This window comes from Protopterus annectens, chromosome 11.part0 (assembly GCF_019279795.1).
Source record: "Protopterus annectens isolate FY-2018-M chromosome 11.part0, PAN1.0, whole genome shotgun sequence".
Taxonomy (NCBI): Eukaryota; Metazoa; Chordata; order Ceratodontiformes; family Protopteridae; genus Protopterus; species Protopterus annectens.
Genome location: NC_056745.1, coordinates 1,199,015,224 through 1,199,039,280, shown reverse-complemented (window position 1 = coordinate 1,199,039,280; position 24,057 = coordinate 1,199,015,224). Strand labels below are relative to the sequence as shown.

At 40.0% G+C, this 24,057-nt stretch overlaps 1 protein-coding gene across 1 annotated transcript in view; it reads left to right on the top strand.

Annotated features, from left to right (window-relative positions):
* The window catches only part of LAMB1 (laminin subunit beta 1), a 1,172,470-nt gene that overhangs the window by 547,807 nt on the left and 600,606 nt on the right, over positions 1-24,057 (top strand). Inside the window, exon 16 of the mRNA XM_044088561.1 lies at positions 16,103-16,223. Coding sequence (XP_043944496.1) covers positions 16,103-16,223 — 121 coding nt within the window. The remainder of the gene's footprint in view (positions 1-16,102; positions 16,224-24,057) is intronic.

Genomic DNA, 24,057 nt, shown 5'->3' with positions numbered 1-24,057 from the left:
TATAGATCTGTCTAAGGCATTCGATATGGTAAATCACCAGATACTTATAAATATCCTCAAATCTCTGTCACTAGATGCACTAGCTATAAAATGGTTCCAGTCCTACTTAGATAACAGACAACAGGCTGTACTTTGGCATAACATTCTATCTACCCATCTGCTCATTAACATTGGTGTTTCTCAAGGGTCCATATTAGGACCTCTCTTGTTTTCTATATTTATCAATGACCTTCACCTAGCAATCCCCCAAGCTACATGCATACAATATGCAGATGATTCCACAGTTATATGCTCAGCGACATCTATATCTGAACTTCACTCCCTTACCCAAAATGTGTTTAACACAGTTGAGTAATTGTTTACACAGTGCTGTCTCCTTCTAAACCCCAAAAAAACTGAACTCCTCCTTTTTACTCCTACTTGTAAGTCCCCCCAATAGACTTCATAGTAACATCCAGTAATGGTACTCTCATTTCCCCAGATCCAACTACCAAACTACTAGGTATCACTATAGATAACAACCTTAACTTCGACACCCATATTAACAATACTCTAAAATCTGTTAATAGAAAACTAGGCTCTCTCTACAGGATCAAACCCTTTCTCTCAACTGCAGCTAGAATAACTATTGCTCACACCCTTCTAATTTCTACTCTCCTCTATGCCTCACCCATATATACTAACCTCTCTAAAAACAGCCTTAATAAAATGGAAAACTCCTACAATGACATAGCCAGATTTGCTATGGGTAACCCTTTCAGAACCAACCACTGTTTTAATCTAAAGCAGCTAGGATGGCTTGAATTACAAAATCAGCTTAAATTCCACCAACTTACCATTGCCGTAAAACCCTTTACCAACCTACCAATACCCCTATACTATCTACCCTCATTACCCCCTACAACAATTTAAAGACCTTACGATCATCACATAAACTTCTTGTAAATATTTGTAAATCAAACAACAGGGCTGGGGGACTCTCTTTTCTCTAATACTTTTGGAAAGTCCTGGAACTTTCTTCCTAATGAACTTTCCCCTCTTCCCTCTATATCACTCTTTAAAACCAAATTGAAACTTTTCCTCAGAACACACTGGTTGTGCCCCTGTACTAAACCTGACTGATCAACTAGCTCTTCTTACTTGGTTCAGCCTACCCTCCTCTTCTCAGCAATCAAGTTCCTTTTAATAACAACTTACCGTGTCCTTCTATACTATTACTTACATCTTCAGAATCTCATTAAGGAGACTACTTTTACTAATATATTGTATAATTTAAGCTCCTACTTTTTCTTTATGACTACTTGTATACTAATATTTTGTATAATTCAGATGCCAACTTTTTCTTTATGATGTATTGCAACTACATTTTGTATTGTATTAATTGTATCTGTATATTTTGCACTATGTTATGAACAAATGACCTCTTTGATTATTCTCTGTACTGCTCCTGCAATGTTCATTGTATACATTAATTTTTGTATATGTGATTTTGTTTTTCTCCCCGGGCCTGTACTGAAAATGGACATATATCCAGTTAGACTAGCCCGGTCAACAAATTTAAAATAAATAAAATAAATAATAAAATAAAAAATTATTCTAGGTAACTGAACAAGAACCATACTGCTGATCCAGCTGCAGTGTCCATGGATTTCGGCAAGGTATTCAGTACTTCATGTACAGCTGGTTTAGATTTTGATTAACATTTTCTAGTAATTACATTGGCAGCCAATATTATTAAATATAATACTTCTTACTATGTATGCTGTTCTTCTTTCTGCTTTTCCCGGTTAGGGGTCGCCACAGTGGAACTCCGGTCTGCTAATGATTGGCAGTAGATTTTTACGGTGCCAGCCCAACGCCCAACTTTCAACAAAGGCCTGCCCATTCACGCATGTCTTTCATATGCCACTCGACTGCAGGAAGGACATGCAGACTCCACACAGAAGGCACTCCAATTCAAATCCTGTATCCCATCTCAAAAGAATAATTTCATTAGTTACTGCCGTTTGCTCCCCCCCAGTATTTCTGTAGGGAATTTTTAAAATTTAAACTAATCTGAGAAACCAAGCAAAAAATCAACAACATATAAAAATAAAAAATAATAATGAAACAATGTGCTGGGAAGGCAGTCGGCAAAAAACTTTAATAATATAAAAAAACAGTAAAACAGGTAAGCACTTTCAAAGAACACTCTACGTCTTCAGACCTTAAAGATTATAATAGCATATAGCATACACCTAATGTATAATAATTCATAAACATAGTATGCAATAAAACAATGAACATAAAATCACATGATTTCATTAGAAATGAGGTCAATGAAATTTCCATTTCTTTAATTTAGGTCTTAAAGAGACCTTGTCATTTAAACCTCCATTATCTGCCTGTAAATGCAGACTCCAAAACAATTCCCTATACTCTGTCTCATTGCGAATGTCACCTAATCTACCATTATATCTAATAGTTTCTATCACTTTAAACTTAAAAGTATGATCCTGACTTGTACCTGCTATATGTTTAGCTAAAGAATTTTTATTATTATATATTCTTATATCACTAATATGCTCTCTCATTCTTTCCACTAATGAACGATTGGTTTGACCTACATAATATTTGTTACATATCGTACACTGTGCTAAATATGCTAAATGTTTAGTTTTACAAGTAGCAAGAATATTAAATTCATATATTTTATCTATAACAAGGTGTCTGAATCTATTTCCTGAATCTATTAAGTAGCAAAAGTTACACTTGTCACATGGAAACATACCAAGTCTGTTTAAATGGTCCATATTGCTAAATTTATTATAACATAATAGCCTTCTTAGCAATTTTTTATTTCTAAAGGTAAATCTAGGCATAGTTCCTATCATATTATTAACTTCTCTATCTAATATTAAAATGTGCCAATTATTCTATTTGATTGTTTACAGAGTGAAATTATATCTGCTGATATATACACCTTTTGTTATGTAGTTTCCTATTGTTCCTTTATTCCTTTATTCCAAGCACTTCCTAAGATTCATAAAGACAGTAGTAAACCTCCTTTGAGACCCATAGTTTCGGGCCAAGGATGGGTAACCAATACTATGTTTATGAATTACTACATATCAGGTGTATGCTATTTTAATCTTTATGGTCTAAAGAATTAGTGTTCTACGAAAGCGCTTACCTGTTTTATTCTTTTTTATATTATTAAAGTTTTTTTTTTTTTGCTCTGACTGCCTGGAAGCACATTGTTTCATTTTTAATTTTTAAAATTTGCTAACTCATTACACTCCCCAAAACATGTTCCCAGTTACCTCTTTCAACCCCATCACACCGCAACATTTGTTGTCTACCCGAGTAAAAATTCTTTGAAGTTTGCTTGGAGTATAACAATATGTATGGAAACACTAATGTTTGAACTTCTTGACTGAAGACAATGAGTTACTTAAACACCTAGTTATTTTTTAACATTTCTATTGAATCATCACTTGTCACACAGGCAAACTTACATCTATATAAAAGTAATTAAACCACAGTAACAAATTCACATTTACAAACATTGTACGTGGTATATATTGTTCTATACAATGCAATTAAACCAACATTATGTAAATTGTTCGATTCCTGCCTTCGCTTAAATCTTATTCCTCCCCCAAAACATTTTTCTACATGTATCATTTCCACAATTTGCATTTTTTTCTATGTATTAAACACCCAGTCTTAAAGAGTTTATGGCTGTCCATGTGGATAATTTAACTCTCCATTTAGGCATATGTTTTATGAAAACATGCTTTCTGTGTTATTGGAGACTAGGAAGTCAGTACAAGAAAGTTGTGTCATATGTAGCAAAATGGAAACCATTGTCCTTTTGTTGACAGAGGAAAGTGTCCGGACCCAAATCCCACTTTAGTCCCCCAGGATCCACAAATATGTGTCAGACCTTTACAGGACTATGTTATACCTCAGTAAAGATACACATCTGCTCTTTCATACTACCTGTGTTGGGATACCCTGTATTTATTTGTTGCAAGTAAATCAATTCTTCAGGGGGGGTCCTGCATTTGAGGCCACCCAAGAATGAGCTTTCTCCACCATGGGACCTTATCTGTGTTCTAGAAAAGTTAACATTTCCGCACTTTGAGCCAGGTGTTGCTGCAGCTGCTGTTGTAGCATCTGGTACCTGACGTGAAACACTGTCTTTCAAGTAGCCATTACTTCTGCCATAAGGATCTCAAAAGTACAGGCCCTCGTGCAAACAAGCCTTTTTCATCCTCTGTCAGGATAGCATCACACTTTACAGCAGTCCCATATTCATGCCCAAAGTGGTGACAAAGTTGTCCCTATGTCAGGTTTTTCATCTCCTTGTGTTCTATCCTGCCCCCTCCCCCCAAACAAGGCAGGAGGGGATCTTGCATAACTTGGATTTGTGTAAGCAACTGAGATTTTACCCTAACAAGAGTAAGGATAAAAGGAAATCAGATCATTTATTCATACCCTTTGCAAAGAATAGGTAGGGCAGGTTGGTCGCCAAGTAGACAATCTCTAAATGGCTAGTTCATTTCATCTGCTTCTGTTATTCCTTCCAAGGAAGAACTGTGCCAGGGCATATGAGAGCCCACACTACTACCGCAGGGAAGGTTAGCTCCCAGGTCATTTTGGAAGCAGCTACATGGTCATCCATCAACACCTTTTATGAACATTATAATATGGACATAATGCCAGGGGAAACATTTCCCATAGGCATCCTACAAGGACTGCTGCAACTAACACCTTCTGAGTAACAGCCACCACTGGTCTATTACCTCTGAGAATCTGGTGTTCTCACCTCTGCAGCAGTTGACAATATAATGAACATAGTACAGTTGTGTTAGGAATTTCTCAGAATTGTAGATGTTCAGACATGGTCACCATTATGGTAATATTTCTCTTCTTTCACCCTGTACTTCCTTTCTTGTTGCAGTCTTGGGGTTGGAGTGGGTACCCAGTTATCTGTCCTTTTAACTTCCCTCTATGCCTTTTCAGGAAGAAGTAGAAATTTAAAAGTCAACTTTGGAAATGTTTTGGTTGGGCTAGCATTCCTGGTGACATATGCATCTGAAGGTAGGGTCAAGCTCTGGTTTCAGCTAATCCCCTGTGGCTTCCAGGACAATAAAGAGCTAATGATGACATGGGAAGACAATCCTCTTATACCACAGATATACTGACATCCATGTGGGAGGAGCTCTGCTTGACCTAGGAGGGAAGGTGCTACTAAGGTCCTGAAGTAAGGCCAGACATCAGCATCAGGCTCTCCCAAGTGTTATCATCTTGCAACAATGAATGTACTGGAACATCTGTAATTGCGGTACATTCCTAATGCAGCTGTACGTTCTTAAGGCTGTATAAGGAAAAAGGGCATCAAAATCTTGGAATTCAGAGGAAATCTACCAGGACAATGCTTGAAATGGAAGGAAGTAATATGATCAGGGAGTAGAGGAGCTGTAGCTTTTCTTACCTGAAACCAGAAGAGATGAGGACATTGTATTGGTTCACAAGATCATGCCAGGGTGGTGCAAAGTGGACATTTTAAATGGGAAAGGCAAAAAGGTAAGGAGGGGACACAGGCAGCAGGCTGTTGGGACTAACTTAGTACATGGAGCCCCAAAGTACGTTTTTCACAGAGAGAGTTGGGTGGGTTTTTGAACCATGAAATAGACTCCCATAGTGAATGGCTGTGCTGTTACTCTGTCTGATTTGTATGTTTTTGTTTGTAGAATAATAACTGAAAACCCTTGGATAAAAGAGTAGAAGAAGCTTTGAGACGTTATTCAGATGATCTGACAAAATCAGAAACTGAAATAAAGACAAGACTGGCTGAATATGAAACTTCTAAAAAAAATTGTTTCTAAATTTAAAGAGCATGTAGGGAAGCTTTTTATTTTATTTTATTATTTTTTTTTTTTGCTATACAAGAGAAATGGACTGCACAGATTTTATGAAAACACAAATAAGCAATGAGATTGGTGTTCCACAGCAGGGTAAGTTAATTCAGAAGAGTACTTTGTGTACTCAGAAATTAACCAAGACCTTTTTTAGTAAAGATACAGTCATACCAACAAAAATATATACTCATGGTAAATATGAGGCAAAATAGAAAAGTACTGAAACTGGAGACAGCAGAGTGTTTGTGGAAAATGAGTATTCTCTGTACACTACATAGAAAAAAAGTAAGTCCTTCCCAGCACTCAGGTAGCTGTGAGATTGAAATTGCTTTCAGACTATGTTCCTGCAAGGTCAAATAGTGTGTGTTTGCCTGGGACATCTCAATCAAGGGGTCACTAAAGGGGTAGGTCAGGTATTTGTGTGTGTGTGTGTGTGTGTGTGTGTGTGTGTGTGTGTGTGTGTGTGTGTGTGTGTGTGTGTGATGTATGTGTCTATCTGATCATCATGCCTTAATGATACTTAAAGGCGGGACAACCACTAGACACCAGGGAGTAACTCCTTTATCTCAAGCCTTAATATCAGTTAAACCTATCCATGATGGGGGAATCACTAGATATCATGGAATAACTTTGTCATCTCATGCATTAATGGCACTTAAATCTAATGGTGATTGGAGAGACCACTAGACACCAGAGATAGTTAAAGCACTTAAAAACAAAAAAATGAGTCACCAGGGATACAATAAATAGCATGGCTTTAAGTCACTAAAAAGATCCATCCCTGTATCCTCCCACCTCCCTCAGAGGATACTAGTCCTCTTTGCCTTCTCTAGGGATGTACTGTAAGTACAAAATAAGATAAGGGGGAAATAACAGTATATTACACAGGGGGGCTTTGAGCCCTGAATGCTTATCACAGAAACATCAGAATTAACATGCTGCACTAATTTATCAGAAGTAGGTAACATATAGCATACCTCTGAACCTTGTAGCTCAAGACATCTAGTCAAAGCCAAAAATTAATGGTGAGACAAAGACACAGGGATGGATTTTAATTGTTCCTCTTACAAATGCAGGGAGTGGCTAGAATAACAGCTTTTGCACCAGCATGCATTTAATGAAGAGTATGAAGTGTGAAACTGTAATGTCTGTTATTAATGACTGCAGTCATCTATGATTTACCGGGGCAGGAAAAAAGAAGACATCTGTTATGTTCTTACAAGATAGTTAATGTAGTGTGTGTGTGTGTGTGTGTGTGTGTGTGTGTGTGTGTGTGTGTGTGTGTGTGTGTGTGTGTGTGTGTGTGTGTGTGTGTGTGTGTGAGAGTGCATAAGGGGGTGTGCCTATGCTAGCACAATTTATCGACTACCAGTGTTAACTACAACAGGAAAGTGCTGATTAGCACTAGCACTAATTAATAGTGATTCAGAGACATGCAAATTGGCTGATAATGAGGTCCTTCTTTATTGTGGCTAATGTATCTCTAAATGGCATAGTACTGCATCACGAAAACAGGACCTTTTTACCACAGCCCTTAACTTAAATGCTAACATTCTTTAAATCATTGGGAGTGTTTTCTAAGTGAAATCTGCAAGGTGTAATGTAATTATTTTTAAGGGAATGTTGTCAAACACTTTAGTGAAAATAAAAAGTAAAGTTAAGAAATAAACTTTAAAATTAATGGGAGTTAAATAGTTGTACATGTACTTGCCTCTCCAGCAACCTGGGCAGCTAGTGAACTGTTTTTAAGGCTAAATGATAATGTTTACTGAAAGCATGCAAGTTTCTTTTCACAAAACACAAAATAAGCAATCCATGCAAGTGAGAACACAGACACTAATATGTACATTAGCATTGTTAACCTTAGCTAAGTAATGCCTGTATGTGCAGCTGGCAGTTTGGGACAACTACACCTATTTGGAATAGTAGGCCTCAATTTTTGAAAATGTGTATACTTTGTGTGTCAGAATTCAAATCAAAACTTTTTAAATTTATTTATTTATTTTTTTTTGTTCAGTGATTTTATTGACACAAAAACTGTGATATAGTTTCAAATAGAGATGAGAAGGGGCAATTACATACAAAATCTGCCTACCAGTCATTAGTGTGTGCAAATACATTGCTAACTGGAAATGTTCTATCACATCATAGACTTTTATTAGAGAGGCAGCGTTTTTAATATTAACTTGGAATGTAAGTAGACCTACAGGATTTGGAAAAGAAAGCAGAGCGTACTGAGTTTTATTAAGACATATAGGTAGTGGTGGCTGGTGACTTCAAATTAAAGGGGGGCTGTAGGAGACAGCTGAATGGGTGGGACCAACAGGAAGGGGTGTGGCCAACTAGAAAGGGGTGGAGCTATGCTCAAAACCACAACAACTGGAACTTTAATTAAATACACTGCCCTGTGTGCCAAACCATCATTACAAAAGTCCAATCAAGACAAAATGAAGTGTAGAAGAAAAAAATATTTCAATGCATTGACTACATGACAACTTAATATCTAGATGGAAACACAAAGGTTGTGGTGCATGAAAATATAAATTACTTTTTAAATACATTATTGGAATGCCAGTCAAAATCAAGTATAAAAAAAAAACAAGCAGCACTCAACTCAAACCACTTCTCCTTGCACTGCAGTTCTAATTATAATTTATATTCAGCTTTATAAAATTACCAAGTAACATGCTGAAAGAAGTAATCTCTGTGTGATACCCCCACTTAGGGTGTAAATAACATTGTTACAAGAGACAGTTGAATAGAAATGAGCATATGAATTTGAAAAAAAAAAAGGATTTTGGGGTGGACATTCAGCAAAATATCAGGGAAAAGGAGAGTAATAACACCAGCAAGAGGGACCCCAATAGAGACAGATGATGAAAAATGCCAAAAATGCTTGATTTGTGGTAGTAAGGTCATTGGGAGTGGAGGAGGATTACACTAGTAAGTATTTATATTTCACCTAAAACTAATCTTTTGGTTTTTAGAATTGTCATGAAAATAATACACTTTCAGCAGGGAATATTATTTATGGGTGGGCACTGAAACCTGATTTGCAATAGTAGGACATGGAAGGGAAAATATAACAGAATAGATTTCTGAAAACCTGTGTGAAAATATTTTAATTCAGCAACAGGAACTTGAATAGCATATGGTTGAGTGTGGTTTTGTGGAAGGTAAGCAAGTGTTTGACAACATTAATAGAACAGGATGGTGCAGTGGTTCAGTGGTTTGCATTGTCACCTCACAGCAAGAGGTTCTCTGGTTCGATTCTCGGCTGAGGTGCCTTCCTGTATCTGTGTGGGTTTCCTCAGGGTGCTCCAATTTCCTCCCACATTACAAAGACATGCATCTGGAGCACTTGTCCCTGGGCCTCTGCTGAAAATTGGCTTGTTTTAAGTCAGACTTTCCCAGTAAACAAATGTTAAATAAATAAACAATGATGATCCAGAAGGAAGCACAGTATGAGACAACACGACTGTTGTTTGTGAGTCTTGATGCAGAGAAAGCATTCAGTAGATTCAGCTGGAATTTTATGAGTAGGACACTGGTAAGGTTTGTAATTCCTGATATAATAATAGGATTAATAAGGAGGGTATATGAAGGGTCAGAGGCAAGATCTAAGGTGGAAGAGATCTTCTTTGACAAGCTGTGTTTGAATAGAAGAACCAGACATAGATATCCCCTTTCCCCCTCCATTATTTGCTTTATAGTTAGAACCATTAGCAAAGAAAATAAGAGATTCACAAATGTGAGCATATTACTGGTTTGGTAATCAAGAAAGGTTAGTTTTATTTGCATATAATATTGTTTTGTACTTGATAAGTCTAGCAGTGGACATTTCAGTGTTGTGAAACATTATGAGACAGTTTCAGGTCTTTAAGATGTAAAATAATTGAAAGTAAAACAAAAGTTATAGACGTGAACTGTCCAGTCATGCCTGAGTTGGTTCAGCTATACCCGTAATTATGAGAAGTTGATAAGAAGTATTCAGCTGTATGGATCAAAGTAGATTCTGTTATGGAAGCTAAGGATATGTGGGAAGAGACTAAACAGTAGTAGTACAAAACTTAAGAAACTGGATGCTTCTCATTTAGAGATGGATATTAAGATACAAGCAGTGAAAATGTCCTTGTAGTCTTGTATACAGTTTAGGCACATTTTTATCAGCTAGAGAAAAAGTTGTAGATGGCAGTTAAAACGAAGCTGAAAGGATTTATTTTGGAGGGGAAGAAGGCAAAAGATAAGTGGGTCAGGTGATCGTCCCTGAAAGAACAAGGAGGTTTAGTGTTACCTAATTTGAAGTAGTAATTTAAACTTATGCAGTTACGGCTGATACACAAGGTTGTAAATCAAAGTGGAAAAGCATGGTGATGAAGTGGGTATATGTGTGTGGGAGTTCAAGCAACAAATAATAACTAGGATTTTGAATTCAGCTCCTTAAGGAGAATAATCAGAACTATACAACATATTTTATTTCTAAAGTAGCAGAAAGCATTCTAAAAATAAGGCAGCATGGGAATGGAGAAAGGAGATTTTACTGAAAGGGTTGGTCTGTAAGTTGTTGTTTGTTTTTGGCTTTTTCCCGGTAAGGGGTCGCCACAGCGGAACTCTGGTCTGCTAATGATTGGCAGTAGATTTTTACGTAACGCCGAGGTGCCAACTCGACGCCCAACCTTCAACGAAGGCACGCCCATTTACGCACGCATGTCTTTCGAATGCTACCCAACCTCGTGGAGGACATGTAGACTCCACACAGAAGGCAGTCTCAAGCCAAGCCGAGAATCGAACGGGAGAACCTCTTGCTGTGAGGTAACAACGCTACCGCCGTACCACCGTGGCATCTATAAGTATAAAAATGGCCAAAAGGTGGTTGTAATTTACCAGAGGAAACTAGCAAGGGAACCAAGGTATTGGGAGCAGGTAACTCAGAAGGGAACAATAATAGAGTGGGCTAAAGCTAAGTAGAAATTTGGATGGCATGTTACAGACCTTTCCTTATCAGGGATTTGCTTGTAGGGTATAGACACAGAGAAAGGGATAGGAGAGAGCTAAGTGAAAGACCAGCTCTGAAAGAGTTTTAATTTGAGTACAGGACAGAAGATGATGTTTAACTAGAGATAATTAGTAGAGCATCTAAAATATTGCACAATAATTATAAGAGTCGATCAGAGGTAGTTAGAAAAGACTGAAAGAAAAAAAGAAGGGGAATGAACAATGGGGAGAAATACGCAGATCTGTGAAGTATACAACAAAGTCCAGAAGAATTAAGAATTTTGCATAAAAGTGTTTGTATAGGTATGTTTATACCCAAATCGACTTCAAAAGATTTTTGCACAGGTTGATAACAAGTGTTAGAGTGTTGAAAGTTTATGAACAGGATTTTGGGGCATATCAGATTTTAAACATTTTCTACAGTGCACTTTGAAATGTTTGAGAACAAATGGTAGTAAGGAAGGAAATGGTTTTACTGAGCTGAGGTATAGGGTTCTAATTGCTTGGACATTTTAAGGCCTTACTAAACTTAATGCTGCCAAAAAAGCAATTACTACAAAATCAAAACCTAAAGCATCTGTAATGGACATTTTGAATATTGTAAATGAGATAAATGAACTGGAGATGAGTTCTTTAGAAAAGGCAATGAAAGTAGTTCATAGAAACAAATGAAATGTGCAAGAACAATACATGCAGAATAGTGCCTAGAAACAGGAGGTGTGTGGTTTAAGGGAGACCATGAATTGAGGAGTTTTTGTAATGTTGTAGTGAATGAAAATTGTTAAAAAGAAAACATATGTATACTGCATGTCAATAATAATGTAAACTTCATTTTTGTTTTTTCCTAATAATGTATTTAAATTCATGTTGTGACTTAAAATGTAATGGTTTAATAAAGATACTTAAAAAAGTGGTTTTGGGATTGCTTCTCCTCCTCTAGATATGGCTGTCATTTTGTTTCAGTCTAAGGAATGAGTGTGCTTCCTAAACTTTGTCTTCTTTATAGGTTTGAGTAGTCATTATTAGTGGTCAAAATGTCATTACAAGAGCTACAAGCTGCATCACTTAAATTCATGTGCATCACTTTGAAGGTTTTGAGTCAAATTCCAGAAAGACTTTCTATCAATGTAAGTGACTTATTCCATTAAGTCTGCTTTATAGACATACTTTACACTGAAGTACATGATTTACACCAAGAGAAAGTCCTTTAGAATTTGTCCCTTTGCCTCTGTTGATAATTAGTATAATGTACTATGCATATTTTGAGGACTATGACAGTTTTTTAAGTGGTGACCTTCTGGGAGTCATGTTTTTCTATGTATCAGTCTAAAAATAAGTTGCCGTATGCATTCTGTGCTGAATAATAGTGCTTTACCTAATTCAACATATTTGAATGTAGTTTTAACACCTTATGTTGACTGAAAAGTTGCTAAAATTTATCACCTGACGTAATTTTAAACACTACGTTATAATTTTTGCAGTTTTTCACAGTTAGTTGTATATGTAAGAGGTGCGGCTGCCCTAGTATCTGATTTCATCCTCTGTTTCATTCCTGCCACATCTGGAGTGACCCTTACGTCCATGTGATTATTTGTCATCACATCACATTTTTCTGAATAGTATATAGTTTATGTCACATAGCTCGTTGCTCAAAAAAAATTTGACGTTGACTGTACCCAAGACAGCACATTTTTCATTAGCAGTCCAGGTACTGGAGTAGCCATTTGGATTAGGATGTGAGTGAGTTGTGGGTGTCGGATTTCCCATCCTTGGGGAAAAGTATTGGCAGAGTCCTGTTTGTAACAGTGTCACTGGGCAAAGGGCCAAGATTGCAGATGTTGCAGTTTTAGACTTGGGAGCAAAAGAATTTGTGAGCACTGTAGCTCAAAGTGTCAGTTGTGTGTAAGTGTAAGTGTACACTCTGGACCTAATGTAAGACATTGTAGTGACCCTTGTGGCCCACAAGAGAATGCTAGGGATGTAAAAAAACTTTTTCTTATATAAGTCATGTAAATGCAAATGTTTGCAACAATGCGAGTTTCTTGTTTATGCCTGGATAAAGTAATTATTCTATTGGCAGTGCATTCAACCAAGTCAAATCTTGTTGCAGTTCCACGATGCCTCTTGCAGTGCTTTTCCTCAAAATTGTGATTTGCACTGCAGTCCTTTAATTGGCTTCTCATCATGTATACCATGCACAATAATGCACGTATCAGCATATCAGTCTGTCTCTCTTGAAGCATTCTGAAAGTCTGTCTAATGCTGTTATCTGCCCAAGTATGCTGTTATCCTTTTTTTGTTTTAGTTTTTCATGTGAAACTTTTACCTTTGTTTTATTGTTGTTGACTTTGGATTCAAATCCAACCATCCATTTAAAAAATGCCAAGTGCCTTGAAACTGTTGGGATGTAAGCATTTGTGGTGGAACCATACTGCACATTTATTTCTAGGTTTTATTGCATTAACTATTGTTGAGATCTTTTCTGTACCTTCTTTTACTAGCTTTGCAGTATATGATCATAGGAGGTTATTAGGCTAATGACCCTAGGGCCCTTACAATTCTAGCCAAGTTTTACCCTTATTTCCAAGATCAGCACCTGTCATCCCTGTCCAAGAAGGGTGTAGGTGGAATCCCTGGGGTGAACTTACGCTTACCCATCCAGTCGTCCAGATTGCGTTTGAGGAGGCCCAATGAGATCATCTGCTTGACATGAAGCAGGAGTCTGTTCCAGAGGTGTGGTAACCTCTGGGAGACAAATATGTCCCTCTAGCAGGTTCTATTAATGTCACATACCAGGTTAAGGCCATTAGAGCGAGTAACTCATGTACCATTTGGCTTACGGATATGCAGCATTTCCAATAAAGCAGGGTCAAAGACTGCCTTATATGCAAGGCAGAGATCACCTCTGAGCAGTCTGTATGAAACAGAATAAAGTGACAGTGATTTCAGATGGTCCTCATAGGACAGATGCTGAAGACCTTGAATTTCCCTTATGACAAACCTTTGTGGTCTCTCCAATTGCTGCAGCTTCTTAGAAAAGTGCATACCAAAAGAGGCACTGTACTCAGTTATTGGCATGATAAGGGAAGAGTACAGGGAGATTGTAATTTCTTTTTTTCTGGAAGCAGTGCCCTTACTTATGAGATGAGCAATATAGAATGCCCTTCTTACCACTGTGGAGACATGGTGATAAAAGGTAAGGTTGCTGTCAACCTGTGTGCCCAGGTCTGTCACTGAGTTATTGATGTGGTAGTAGGCAGGAACATCACTATTACAAAAAGGGATGATGATACAATTTTTTGCATTGAGTTTAAGGCCATGTCTGTCTCAAAGAAGTCCACCAGGTTTAACAGGCATGCTCTCCCTTTGACAAATCCAAATTGAGTAAGATCGAGTGTTTGGAGGTTACCAATGTCTTTGTTGATAAGGTTCATGATGATTCTCTCCATGGCTTTGCAGGTAAGGCTAGTCAAGCTAATAGTTATATAGTTCCTGGGGTCATTGGAAGCACCACCTTTGTGCAAGGGGATAATGGTGGCCTTTTTCCATTCAGCTGGAATGAAGCCAGTGCTTAGACTATGATTGAAAAGAGTGCTCAATGGCATTGCCAATTCTTGTTTTAGCCCATGTAGGATGCAGCCTGGGTTGTTATCAGGTCCCATGGATGTTGTGTTTTTGACCTTAGAGGGGGTATTCATGACCTGTTCTCTAATACAGAGTAGAGGACAGTTGATAGGGATGTCATGCGGCATGTGTGGCGGTGACGGGGGAGTGTTGGCTAACAGGTTAGCAATGTCCACAGGATTGGCATGTGTGGTATCATTAACTACCAGTTCAGCACAAATCTGAGCCTTTCCTTTTAGGTTACGGATGTAACTAAAGATTGCCTTATGGTTGTCCTTAATTGAGGAAGCTAATTTGGATTCGTAGTTAGCTTTGCAGGACTTCACAAGGAGTCTTATTTGCTTGTTTAAGCTGAAGAGGGAGTGTTTCCTGTTTGAGAAGCATGCCCTCTTACTCTTAGGCAGCAATTTCTTCCTCTTATTGTAAAGCCTGTTAATGGCAGTTGTCCACCAGACAGGTTTGCTCTTCCTCAAGTAGCTTGTTTTAATCCTGTCAGGTATGGCTGCATCAGTGCAGTTGTTCAAGTGTTTGTATAGAGAATTCATGTAGAACTCAGCATAGTTGCCAGTTCAATCTGAGGGAGGAGGTGCAGTGAAGCTATTTATACCATCCTGTAAGAGGTTATAATCTGTTTCGGAGAAGTTTTTTAGTTTAGTTTTTGATACTGGGGGTCAAGTTTGACAGTAACTTCGAATGAGACTGATTTGTGGTCATTTTCACCAAAGAAGACCTCACAGTTGGGGTGCTACACAGCCTCTTATTGGTAAGCACCAAACCCAGGATGTTGGCACCCCTTGTGAGGTTGTCAGCTAGCTGTTCCAGGGCATTGGAGTTAATAAAGTTGAGGAACCTTTGGATAAGTGAGTTTCTGCATGAGTAATTTCCCCAGTCAATAGATGCTGTACTAGTAATGTTTTCTAGCTAAACTGTTTGATCTAACCAAAATGTCACTTTATCCTGTAAATCTCTTTGAAGAATCCATGGCAGAGGAATGAGTTTTCCCCAGTTTTAACTCCCTTATGATCCTACTCAACACTTTTCTTATTTTGATTTTTGATTGTTTAGGTTATTAAAATCATAAGGGTTGCACTATTTGTTCTTTGGTACCTCCTACTGTAATATGTAATATAGGAATGTTGGAAGTTTTCAATAGTTATTTGTCCAGTAGACAAAACGTTAAACGATATATCGCTAAATGCCACTTTCAGAGGAAGTTAACTGTTGCCCTTTCTCCACTGCTGTGTAATTGTGGAGTTGATGTATATATAAGTTAAGGGTGTGTAGGGGTCTCCCCCACATGAGGGGTGTAATCATGTGCTCTCTTGCAAAAAAAAAGTAAAAACAAGTTATTCATTTATTAACTGAAAGTAGCTTTCTGCGATAATTTTTTGAATTGTCTTGTCAGACAAATATCGTTTAACATATAGTCATGAATCCCGTAATTCTTTTAGTTTTTAGTCTTGTGGGATATTTTGCATTGCATTTTCCATATTTCATACTTAAAGTAATAAAAAGGTAATAAAGTAATATTTTTTTTCAGTTTGGAAATGACGATTGCTACTGTTATTTTTCAGATATGTTGTTCTCCCACGTCCTGTCTGCTTTGAAAAAGGTCTGAATTATACTGTTCGCTTGGAACTTCCCCTGTATTCACCTGAGAGTGATGTTGAGAACCCATATACATTGATTGACTCTGTAAGTACACAAAGTTTGGAAAACTGTGGTTCATTTGTAGTAATCAAAATTAACATCAATCCTTTTGTTCTTCTGTTAATAAGTAACCATTAACCTGCTCAGTTTAATGTTTCTGCCTGTAAATTAGTAATTGGATTACAGGTTCTTAAGAGTGCCTATTAAGAAGGAAATGGATCATCCATACTGTGCAAACAGATTTTTAAGGCACCATGTCATCTGACTGAATACATTTTAAGTTAGCAACAAAATAACACTCTCTGTGTTCCTCCGTATATACAATGTTCTTCATGTTTCACTGTTGCAGTCATCACATTTGGGTTATCCCTGCTGGGGTAGCCCTCAGCCGGCCTGAATACCAGAGACTTAGTATTTCTGCATCAGTTGCTGTCGCCTGTAGACTGACTTCAGGTCATCAGTGGTATAAAGGAAGGCAGCTGATGCCATTACATCAGTCTTTCTTGCAGTGGAGCCTGAAGCAGAAGCAGTTCGCATGAGTGCTATTCCAGGATTTAGTTACGTTATGGGAGAATACTGCTTTACCTGTAGTGTTGTTATCCTTGTAGATACAAAGGAGTGATTTGTCAGTGGAGCGAAGGGGATGATTTCATTTGTAGGGCGTGAGTAGGTGACTTAGTGTTGGGGTTCTATCAGGATGTCTCACAATATTGTAGGTAATGATTAGTTGATGGTAATTGAGTAGCTGGGGAAATTCTAGCCATAGTAGTTCCTTTAGAGCCTGACATTGATGGGTTCTGAAGGTGCAGTTATTAGCGAACTTGGCAATTTTGTTGTAACATGTCACAAGTCTAGCAAAATCATGATGTTCTTCGTGTTTCACTCTTGCAGTCATCACATTTGGGTTATCCCTGCCAGGGTAGCCCTCAGTCAGCCCAAAGCAGAGGTGTAGTATTTCTGTGTCGGTTGCTGTCGCTTCAGGACTGACGTCAGGTTGTCAGTGCTATAACAACAAGCAGCCAACGCAATTACATCAGTCTTTCCTGCCGAGGAGCCCAAAGCAGAAGCAGTTTGCATGAGTGCTGGTTGACTGCTATCTGAGTTTTTCGTTTCCGAATTGAAACTGAAGTCTTCTAAAGCTAAGTACCCCATTGGGGATAATTTTTTCTTGACTAACAGATGTCAGAAAAAGTTAACAAGTCTCGCCTGTGGAAAGCAAATACCACACCGAGATTTTCATTCATACCGCGTCACTTGTTTAGGCCAAGACCACAATCTCCCCCGCTGTCACTTTTGTGCTTTGTTCAACACCGGAACTATACGTCATCAGGCCCTTATTGTAGCTAGATATTTTCACTCTCAGTCCTCGACTTCCGATATGGCTTTGGTAAGCCATCCAACAACCGATCTTCCAAAAAAACATTAGGATAAAGACAGAGACAGACCACACAGGTCCAAAACTGCTGATGATGCTTCCGTTAAGCTAGTCGTCAGTTCTCCGGTCCTCGGTGAGGTGCTTTCACAGCCCCTGATGCCCGCTTCTGTGGATTCGCAGGCCGCTACCAAGACCCTTTCGGAGTCTGGTATGCCGTGAGACTCTTCTTCGACTAAGGATCCTGTGGATGTCTCTGCCTTGGATGGGTCCAGAGCTGCTGAGCAGGCACTGGCTTCTGAGGAAGTACTTCACACTACCGATACTCGACACAGACCAACAACTTCTTTCGCGTTTACAGTTCTTCCGAAAACTACCGAGTTTATAAGGCCCAGGGTATGAACTACGCCCCAAAAAAATGACAACCCAAGCTCAGGCCCCTGCTTCCTTGCCTCAGTCTCAAAATGCTTAAAGTGGCGGAAGACCTTATAATGCTTATCAGGAGAAGCCAGGCTACCCCTTCCAAAAGAAAAAGAGACTTGTCCCCAGTAGTTTTATCTGAACAGGAGTCTGATGACTCTGATACATCTGAATATGAAGATATGCAACCCCTCTCTGCTTATGAGGATTCTGATGTAGAGGAATCCATCCCTTCAGCCTCCCCACCTGAGGACTTTTCCTTTGGGGAAACCCTACATACTTTAACTCATTCCCTCCAGTATAACTCTTTTGAGTCTATACCTTTAGCTCCCAGTGGGCATGGCTTGAATCTTTAAAAAATGAAGTTATCACCTTGCAGTTCTAACAAATACTCATTGACATAGGTCAAATATCAATACAATTGTGTTTGCCATCATGTGTGCTTCAAGATAAAATATTCTGATATCTTGTATGTAGCATGGTTTTGGAATTATTAATGCAATATGAACAAGCAATAGTTGACGCCTAGAGGAGCAGTAGGAGTTAACTGCAGATGTACCTGGAGGCGTCACTTGGATGTAATGAATTAAGGGAGCATTTCCAGTGGGAATGCCAGAACTATCCTCAGTCAAAAAGAGACTCAGGGAATTCTTAGATCTTCCACAGCACAGATCTCTAGCCATTCCCCCTGTCCTGGATGTTATGGATGATGTCTTTATGGAATCCAGTCTGATCCCTGACACCCTCCCTTCTGCTCCCAGGAAGCCTGACCGGTACTATAGAGTCCCTGACTCTCACAAATTTCTTTTCAAAAATCCTACTGCTGACCCCGAGGTCATCTCTCAAGGACCTAAAGCAATCAAAGCAACTTCAGCTAAAAATCCCACCCCCTCAGATAGGGATTCCCGAGCATTAAACAGATGGGGTAAAAAAGTATACACCTATGCTACTCTTGCTATTAGAGCATTAAATTGTCAGTTCCATATGCTGAAATGTCAGCAACATACCATGGAACTCCTCAAACAAAAAATATCTTCTTTCCCTGATTGTGCAGAAAGTAAAGAGTTACAAGAGTTAATGCATTCTGCAAGTCAAGTGACTAAGCACACCCTACAATGTGGTTTTGATGCCCTAGAAGCATTTTGCAGGGCAGCAGATACTGGTTTTGTACTTAGAAAACATGCTTGGCTTAAGGAACAGACCTTGCCAGACCATGTCATATCCAAATTATTGGACACACCCTTGCACAAAGACAATTTATTTGGCACCAAGGCATAAGAGGTCCTAAAAAAGATGGAAGAAAAACACTAAATCTATGCAGACAGTTAAGGACTTCTTACAAGTCCAGCCACCGAGGTTCAGTAGGCATTGCCCCTCCAAGCACTGGTTCTTTCCTGCCCCCATCAGGTCAGCGCATCCCAGATCCAGGGGAAGCAGGCCCCCCAGTCAACAGCCCCAGGGAATGCAGAGATCTAAGCAATGGAGTTCCTCCTCTTCAAAACCAAGGAGTGCTAAGCCATTCCCTTATGGTAAAAGCTTACAATGACTTTACACTTCTACCCCCTCCCTTTGCCCATCTGCCCCTAGGAGGAAAACTCTCCTTCCACGCAAGCAACTGGGCCACCATTACCAGCGACCACTGGGTCCTCAACATAGTGTCCCAGGGATACAGATTTTATTTTCACACTCTGCCAACCCCAAAAGGGTTCCCAGATCTTCCCCCCAAACCAGCGGGCAGAGGCCAAAAAGCAAGTCCTTTCCCTCCTCTCTATGAGGGCAATAGAGCACGTTCCTGCAGAACAGATAGGCCAAGGTTTCTACTCCACACTGTTCCTGGTACCCAGAAAAGAGGGCACATGGTGCCCCTTCCTCGACCTATCCATTCTAAACACCTTTCTGGTGATACCATAATTCAAAATGCTCACCCTCCAGCAGCTTCTTCCTATGCTTTCCAAGGATCCTTGGTTAGCCACCCTAGACCTAAAAGAGGCCTGCCTACACATCCCAATCAGGGAATCATGCAGGAAATACCTACATTTCAGAGCAGGATCACTGCACTTTTGGTTCTCTGCACTTCCCTTTGGCTTATCCACTGCTCCCAGAGTTTTCACAAAATGTCTGGTTCCCGCCATTTCTTTTTGCAGGCAAAGAAATATTCAGATGTATCCATACTTAGATGACTGCCTGATTCAGGCAGACAGTCAGGAAAACCTGCTAAAGCACCTGACCTTTGTAAAGGACCTACTGACATCCCTGGGGTATACTATCAACGAAAATAAATCAAAACTAGTACCCACTCAAAAAATTGTAGTCCTGGGAGCAAGCCTGGACACAGCATCTCAGATGGCATTCCTTACACCAGAAAAACAAACCTACCTGACAACCTACTTCTCTCAACTAGCCACCAGGACCCAGTTATCCGCAAGGAAAATCCTGCAAGCTCTGGGGTTCATGGCTTCTTGCATTCTACTCATTCCATATACCAGACTGCATATGAGGAAACTACAGTGGTACCTAAAAAGCCTTTGGTGTCAGCACTGTCAAGACCTGGAAACTCTTATACCAATGATACCTTGCCTAAGGAAAGTTTTTCTTTGGTGGACAGCAGCATGCTACCACAACAAGGGACTTCTTTTCTCACTACCCCATGATGCCCAGACCCTCACCACAGACACATCAGACTATGCCTAGGGTGCATACCTGAACGGCAGGTGCATTAAGGGCCAATGGAGCCCAAATCAAATACATCTGCACACCAACCAAAAAGAGATGCTAGCTGTTCAGCATGCCCTGACAGCTTTCAGACCCTTACTCTCCCCGGGCCCTCTGCTGATCGAAACAGACAACACCATGGTGATGTGGTACATCAGCAAGCAGAGAGGGACTCACTCTTATCCTCTATGCAGGCTCGCCATGATCCTTTGGCACATGGCCGCAGCTATGCAACTACACCTGTTAGCACAATTCCTGCCAGGTTTTCTAAACTCTCTGGCAGACAACCTTAGCAGAGACCTGCTAGACCCACATGAGTGGCAGCTAGACCAAAGAACCTTCACCCTTGTAACCCAGAAATTGGGCACCCCGAAGGTAGACCTCTTTGCCTCCCACTCCAATCACCAGCTCAGCAAATTCTGCACTAGGGAACCTCACAGCAAGGCCTGGTAAGTGGATGCTGTGTCCTTCCAGTGGGTAAACCTTTCGGTCTATGCATTTCCCCCCTCTACCACTCATTTCAAGGGTACTGATCAAAATACGGGAGGAAAAATCGCGGACACTCCTGATTGCCCCAGACTGGCCACTGCAGCACTGGTGTACCCACTACTGTGCAGCCTATCACCCCTGCCACCATGGTACGTATCTCAGATCCCAACACTCCTGACCCAGAGGAATGGAGAATTCACGCATCCCCAATTGCAGACCATCAATCTGGCAGCCTGGCTTATTCCCTGACCTCTCCTCAAGCTGTCAGTCTAACCAAACAAGTTTTAGATGTTATATGTGAGGCCAGACGCCCCAGCACTAGAAAGTCTTATGCAGACAAGTGGAAAAGGTTTTGCACCTGGATCCAGACTAAGGGAGCTGGAACAGCACAGCCCATCCTATCTCTTATTTTGGATTACCTGGCAGACCTACTACACAAGGGTCTATCCTTCTTTGCTATTAAAATTCATGCCTCTGCCATCTCTGCTCATTTCAACACAGAGCTACCTCTTTTCTTGCACCCTCTCATCAAACAATTCCTAAAAGGGGCTAACAACTTGAGGCCACCTAGAAGAGCTCCTACCCCAGCTTGGGACCTAAACTTTGTGTTGGAAAAGCTCACCCTGCCCCCCCTTTGAACCTGCAGCTTCAGCAGAGTTAAAATTCCTCTCTTGGAAGACAACCTTGCTTCTGGCATTCACTTCAGCTAGAAGAGTATCAGAGCTATAAGCACTTATCGCTGTAGAGCCATTCATCATTTTCCATGCTGACAGGGTCTCCCTCAGGACTAACCCATCCTTCATGCCAAAAGGGGGAAAGGATTCTGCACTCTCTAGATGTGCACAGACAGCTCAGATTCTACCTAGACCGGACTAAATCTTTTAGAAAAAATGATCAATTGCTAGTCAGCTTCACTGCAGGAGCAGAGGGCAAGGTCATATCCAAACAAATAATTTCCAAACGGATAGCACATTGCATCCATTTCTGCTACAAACATCACGGAAAACCTCACCCAAGGGGGTCAGGACACATTCCACCAGAGCAACCTCCATCTCTGCAGCTTTCCACAGAGGGGTCCCCACCAGGGGCATCCTGGAGGCTGCAACATGGACTTCTGTTCATACCTTCACTAAGCATTACCACCTGCCTGTCTTCTCCAAATCCAGGGCAGGCTTTGCCACTTCAGTCTTGTAGGACATCCTAGCCAGTCCCCAGTCTTCTTGACTGCCTCCACCCTTTTCCTCAGCTTTGGGAATCAACCAAAATGTGATGACTGCAACAGTGAAACACGAAGAACATAATACAGTTGTCTACACTTACCATAAATGTAGATGTTTGAGTGTATTCACTGTTGCAGTCCTGGTTTCCCTCCCTCCATTCCCCTTGTCTCTCTCTCTCTCTCTCTCTCTCTCTCTCTCCTTACAAGGAATTTTTGGTATTTACTTTCTACTGGTGGTGTTCTTCCACTATAACCTAGCTCCTTATCGGGGGCTCCTAACATTTAGGGCAAGAAAAACTGATGTAATGGTATCGGCTGCCTGTTTTTATACCACTGACGACGTCAGTCCTGAAATGACAGCAACTGATGCAAAAATACAGTGCCTCTGGTATTCGGGCTGACTGAGGGCTACCCTGGCAGGGATAACCCAGATATGATGACTGCAACAGTGAATACACTCGAACATCTACATTTGTGGTAAGTGTACACAACTTTACTTTGTCTGTTATGGGTAAGGATTGGTGCTGCGTACATTAGAGTGGACAATAGGTGGGTTTGGGCTAGGGAGATTCTGCCTTGTTTTGAGAGAAAGTTTTTGTGTCTGTATAGTGTTCTCATCTTTTTATGGACTTTTTTGATGGTTTGTGAAATGTGGACATCAAACTGTAGGTTTTTGTCAATTTCTACACCCAGGAGTTTGGTGTGATCAGAGGGGGTTATGATGGTATCATTTCTGGAAGAGATTGAGGAGGACAGAGAGGTAGGAATAGATTTGTTGGGAGTGCAAAGAACCAATTTAGTATTTTGGGGATTTAAGATAAGTTGGATCCGAGTAATCCAACTTTCCACTAAGCTAAAGGAATCCTGAGTGAGTTGTTGTAATGTGGTAAGTGAGGGTGCAGAGCAGTTAAGAGTCAAATCGTCTGCGTACTGTATGAGTGTAGCAGGGTAGGTGGAGGTATGAAGATTGTTAGTGAAAATCAAGAAAAGAAGAGGACCTAATATAGAGCCTTGTGGTACACCTATGGCTACTGGGAGTAGAGGAGATAGTATACCTTGCCATTGGACAGACTGCTGCCTATCTGACAGATAATTTTTAAACCAGGCAATAGTTGGAGGGGCAAAGGCTAGAGAGGCAAAGGTGTCTAGAAGTAGGGAGTGTGAGACCATATCAAATGCTTTTGAGAGGTCTAAAAATATAGCAGATACAAAGGTGTTGTTTGTGTGTTGGTTTACCAGGTTAGTAAAAGAGAGAAGAGCAGTAGTTGTGCTATGGTGTTGCCGGAAGCCATGTTGTGTGGAGGAGAGAAGATTGTGTGAGTTTAGAAAATTCATTACTTGAGAGTAGATACATTTTTCGAGTAGTTTAGATACAGGGGATAGAATCACAATTGGATGATAATTAGAGAAATCTTAACCTTTGTGAAGTGGAATAATATATGATACTTTCCATAGTTGAGGGATGTAGGCTTCCTGTATGGAGCGATTGATAAGGATGGATACAGTGTAAGATATGGACTCAGAAGCTACTTTTAGGAAGTTAGCTGGTAGATTGTCTGCAGCAAGGGTGGTAAGCTTCCGTTTTAGGAGGAGTTTTTTTAATAGTGGAAGTAGGAACAGATGAGAGAGTAAAGCAGGGGATGTTATCAGGATATTTTATTGAGATA